Source organism: Orycteropus afer, unplaced genomic scaffold (assembly GCF_000298275.1).
Source record: "Orycteropus afer afer isolate SDZICR_OR568_19922 unplaced genomic scaffold, OryAfe1.0 scaffold00273, whole genome shotgun sequence".
Taxonomy (NCBI): Eukaryota; Metazoa; Chordata; class Mammalia; order Tubulidentata; family Orycteropodidae; genus Orycteropus; species Orycteropus afer.
The window spans coordinates 3,734,457-3,739,510 of record NW_006921860.1 but is presented as its reverse complement, the minus strand read 5'-3'; the positions used below and the strand labels follow the sequence as shown (position 1 = coordinate 3,739,510).

Sequence of the window (5,054 nt, the reverse complement as noted above, 5' to 3'; positions counted from 1 at the left end):
TTGAACCGCCAGCCATCTGGTTAGCAGGCAAGTGTCTTAGCCACTATGCTACCAGAGCTCCATAGCAGCAGATTAATGTGGGTATGTAGCTGTGATGGTGTCTTTGATAATATTCTGGCGTGCTCTTGAGTGGGCTGTGTCCTTAAATTACCATTCTGGACAGTTTCTAGGACAGCTGGGCTAAGTGGTTTCTGTTTCTAAAGCTGCTGCTTACCTCCCAGAAAGGCGGTACTCCATCTGCCCTCTCACTGGCCAGTCCTCCAGAGACAGGGTGTGTTTTTAAGTTGCTATGAGTTTCATGGGAAACAGACCTTCTTTTGGTTGGAATGATGTTGGGCCCATTTTCAGGTTTAAGCCATTTGAATTCTCTTCTCGTGAATGAATGCCCTTTGCTGAGTATCAGGTTATAGGAAAGATGATGTCCACGTATGAGTGGACAGCTGAGAGGAAAGGTCCAGAAACTCTGTGAGGTGACAGGAAACCTGGGGTGTTGTGCTGGGAACAGAGGGCATTTGGGGACAAAGGACACCAGGTGGGAAGGACCAGAGGGCTGTCATAAGGAGACGTAGATAGCCCTTCCCAGAGGTTTTAAAAATGCAGAGACGAGAATGAGGAATGGAGATGTAGCTCTTGAATCTACTCACCACTGCCAGGCCCAGGAAGAAAACAGGGAGCAAGAAAGTGACGGAGACAAGCCAGTGAGGGTTGGGGAGAGCATGACAGGGATGAAGGGCTGTCAGACACGTGCACACTGAGCCACCGTGGGGTGGGTGGGAACGTGACAAAGATGGAGAAGGGCCAGTCAGACACATGACACAGAGTCAGTGAGGGGCAGATGGGAGCATGATGGACAGAGATGGGCCAGTCAGATATGCAGACACAGAGCCAGTGTGTGGTGGTTAAGAATGTGACAGAATTAGATAAGGGCCAGTTGGCTGCATGGACATGGAGCCAGTGTGGGCTGGGCTGGGACAGAGATGGACTGGTCAGGCACATGGACACAGAGCCAGTGTGGAGTGGCTGAGAATGAAGGACTTCCAGGTCCAGGTAGAAAGTGCCCTGTAAGATGAATGAATGAGAATACTCATGGCCTTGGGGCGAAGATGGAGAACCACCTATGCTCCCTAAAAGAGTGACCTGCTGGTGAAGAAGGCAGACTGGGGACCAGCATGGGCAGAAGAGGACTGGGGGTGTGCCCCACTCCTCCGAGAAGCTGGACAGACAATGGTGGGACACTTTCCTCATGGAAGGGGAGACGTTGATAAGACGTGTCTTTATCTTGTTTGTTCTCAGTATGAAGCTTCTGTCTCCTGTCCTTCGCCTGATTTTATTCCTCATCACTCTGGAATTGGTCAATATTCATGTTGTTCAAGGAAAATCTGCTCATGACTATCGGCAGTATATAAAGTGAGTACATCAGGCTCAGAGGAAACGCACTCTGGGTGATTGAAAACCACTTGGACTCCTGCTGCTTGTCCCCATGGGTGATAGTTTAGTTCCCACAAATCCATATTGGACCTTTGCGGTGCTCTACCACCATCTCAGTGCCTGTAAGTTTGTAAATGTTCACGACTGGCCCCAACACAGGTGTATTCACAAACTTGACAGGTTTAAGTGGGACTCCTCTCAAAATTCTGTGTTCTTTGTGTAGGGATAGCATGGAGGTGCAAATTGCATTAGGATTTTGCAGGGAATCACTTTGGCAGGCAGAGCCTGAGGATGCTGTCTGATGGCCGATGGTGCCCAGATGTGTGCAGGTGTAATTTCCTAGTCATCTCGGGCTGTGTTGTGGCCCTTTACTGTCAAGCCCACTAGGGTGATTCAGAAACCTGGGCCCATAAGGAAACTCTCCACCTTGGAAGGATTTCAGACCAAATTTGCTGTTTGTGCCTGTTTTCAGTTTCAGAATCTTGACCTTTTCTTACCACCTAGATTTGGAGTGTGGGAGTTCTGTGACACTTGTATGACCCCTCACATCCACTGGTTTCACGTGGATGGTGGGCAGGAGTGTTGGCTGTGTGGGGATACTCCGTGAAGATCTGTGCAGGATGTGGCTACCCCTTTACCATCTGGGGGGCTGGCTGCCCTGAAACGCTTGGCAGCTGAGTTGGCTTCTGCTCATGCTCTTTGCCCACACCATGTGCCATAGTACTTGACATGACAGGTAGAAATATGACACTGGCACATACTGAAAGGAGCCTGGTGTTCAGACAGGAGCAGAACAGCCTGCAGGTGCTTCGTCAGTGGCTTGAGGGCAGGTTCTCACCCTAGCACTGAAGACATTAGGGCCATCAGTCTCTGAGAGAGTGCATGCTGTGCTCTGTAGAGCACTGAGCAGCTTCCCTGGCCTCTGCCCCCCAATGTCTGTCGCACACCCCATCAGAAGTGGCACAGACATCCCAGGTGTGACTGTCAGAAATAGTGTCAATGTCTCGTGTGTGACTGTCCAAAATGGCATAGACATCCAGGTGTGACTGAAGTGGCATAAAGGTCCCAGGTGTGACTTTCTGAAATGGCGTGGATGTCCCAGGTGTGACCATCCAAAATGGTGTAGACATCTCAGGTGTGACTGTTAGAAATGGCATACACGTACCAGGTGTGATAATATGAAATCGTACATACATCCCAGGTGTTGCCGTGTGAAATGGTGTAGATGTCCCAGGTGTGACCATCAAAAATGGTGTAGATATCCCAGATATGACTATCAGAAATTGTGCAGATGTCTCAGGTGTGCCCTTCCAAAGTGACATAGATGTCCCAGTTGTGACTGTCCAAAATGGTATAGACATCCCAGGTGTGACCCTCCAAATTGGCATAGATGTCTTAGATGTGACCATAAGAAATGGCATAGATGTCTCAGGTGTGACCATCCAAAATGCTGTGGATGTCCCAGGTGTGGCTGTCAGAAATGTCATACAGATGCATCTCCTGTAAAGTGATGGTTCACTCTATCCTGAGGAGAGCAGCTTGGTGTGTTCAGGTGAATGTGCAGTTGTGCCGGGTGGACACAGAGGTGTGTCATGCGGATGGGAGGTATGCCATGTGGACATGCAGGTATGCCGTGTGTGGACAGGAAGAATGCTGTGTGGACATGTGGGTGTGAGGTGTGAACGCATGGGTGTGCCTTGTGGACATGGAGGTGTGCTGTATGGATGGGAAGTGTGCTAGGTGGACATGCAGGTGTGCTGGGTGGACGAGCTGGTTTGCTGTGTGGACGTGCAGGTGTGCCGTGTGGATGGGAGGTGTGCCGTGTGGATGTGCGGGTTTGCCATGTGGACGTGTGGGTGTGCCATGTGGTCAAGAGGTGTTCTGTGTAGATGGGAGGTGTGCCGTGTGGACGTGTGGGTGTGCCGTGTGGTCAGGTGTTTCACGTAGATGGGAGGTGAACCGTGTGGATGTGCGGGTGTGCCATGCGGATGAGAGGTATGCCATGTGGACATGCGGGTGCACCTTGTGGACACGAGGTGTGCTTTGTGGATGTGTGGGTGTGCTGTGTGGATGTGTAGGTGTGCCGTGTGGACGGGGAAGGGAGGTGCCGTGTGTGCATTTGGAGGTGTGCCAGGCAAAGGGCCTTTGGTGAGGGCAGGCCTGTCCATCTGTTCGTCAGACACTGGCCACCCTTCCTTCCTGTTATCTGGACCTAGATGACCTCTGAGATCCTTTCTGAAATAAAGTTCTGTCACTTGGACAAAGTGTTACCTGTACGGGCATTTTCAAGAACATGAGTAAGAGGTGTGTGGGTTTGGTACAAGTTTATAATGGAGCAGTGCAGTGCTAGAATGTTCACCTTCTGTGTGGGAGACCCAGGTTCACTCCCTGCCCCATGCCCCTCATGCACAGCTGCTGCTCATCTTGTCAGTGAAGGCCTGTGTGTCCTAGAGGATGCTGGACAGGTTTCAGCAGAGCTTCCAGACTAAAGGGACTGGTAAGAAAGGGCTGAGGACCTAACAGTCAGCCAGGGAGAGCAGTCGGGGGCTGGTGCAGGGCTGGGCGCTGGCTTCCACAGCGCGTGCAGGGCTGGGCAGCACTCTGTCCCCTGGTGCGTGGGGTCACTGTGAGTCAGGGACGACTCAGTGGCACCTGAGAACAAGTCCCTTTCCGCAGTCCCTCAAGTGTGATGGCATTTATGTTTTTCTGCTTTTCTTTTTATTTAACTTGTATTTTCCTATTTCCATTTTGTGTTGCTTTCTTTTTCTTGATTCTGTAGACAAAAATTAAGTAGAGTTTACTGCAGGAGAACCCTGGTAACGCACTGAGGGCGGTAACCTCATGATCGCATTTCATGGTGAAGTAGATAAAGGGATAAAGGTGTGTGCTGTTTTTCTGAACAGGTTCTTAAAGTCGGTGCTGCAGTACACTGAGAACCTGGTGACTTACACCAGCCGAGAGAAAAACAGGTGGGGTGAAGCTGTCAGCCTCACACATCAAGCATTGCTGAAAATTTGTACTTTCAGTGAGAAGAAACAACTGTTACGACATTTAGCTGAGAAATCCACCAATAAATAGTTTTGGGAAAACACTGGTAAGGCATGGTGCTTATGCTTGTAACAGAAAACCCTACAGAAGCAGACTTTCACAGCATGTAAATTAGGAACCCAGAGGCAGGGTGGGGTCCAGGGTTCAAATTCTGTCCTGGCAGTTTTCCAATTCCTCCTCCATTGTTGGTTTGTACTTCCGTTGCCTGCCCCCTTGGTGACATGCTGTCTGGAGGAAGAAAGAGCTTCCCTCTTGAGTCCTACTCAGAACTATTTGGCTTTCCCCTCCGCTGGCCACGTGGCCACTCAAAACCAGCAAACCTCGGAAACCAGGATTATGCCTTGCACTCGCTGCTTCCTTCTAGTGACCCTCCTCCCAAGTCTCCACTTCTGGTCCCCTCTTGAACCATCATTGTGGCTAGCAGGGGCTGTGGGACTGTGGTCCTGCTTAGGCCAACCGCCACTCATCCCTGGAGCTGAGGGGGTGGTGAACACAATGCATGTCTCAGTTGAGAGGTGGGGAGAGGGAAACATGGGTAGCTGGGGTGGGGAGACTGTGGAAGCTGGTGGGTGTGCACA

The 5,054-nt window shown here is 50.8% G+C and overlaps 1 protein-coding gene across 1 annotated transcript in view; it reads left to right on the top strand.

Annotated features, from left to right (window-relative positions):
- Positions 1-4,506, top strand: part of ERMARD (ER membrane associated RNA degradation) — a 52,476-nt gene extending 47,970 nt beyond the window's left edge. The window contains exons 10-11 of the mRNA XM_042782261.1: positions 1,294-1,407; positions 4,332-4,506. Coding sequence (XP_042638195.1) covers positions 1,294-1,407; positions 4,332-4,506 — 289 coding nt within the window. The remainder of the gene's footprint in view (positions 1-1,293; positions 1,408-4,331) is intronic.
- Positions 4,507-5,054: the final 548 nt, after the last annotated feature.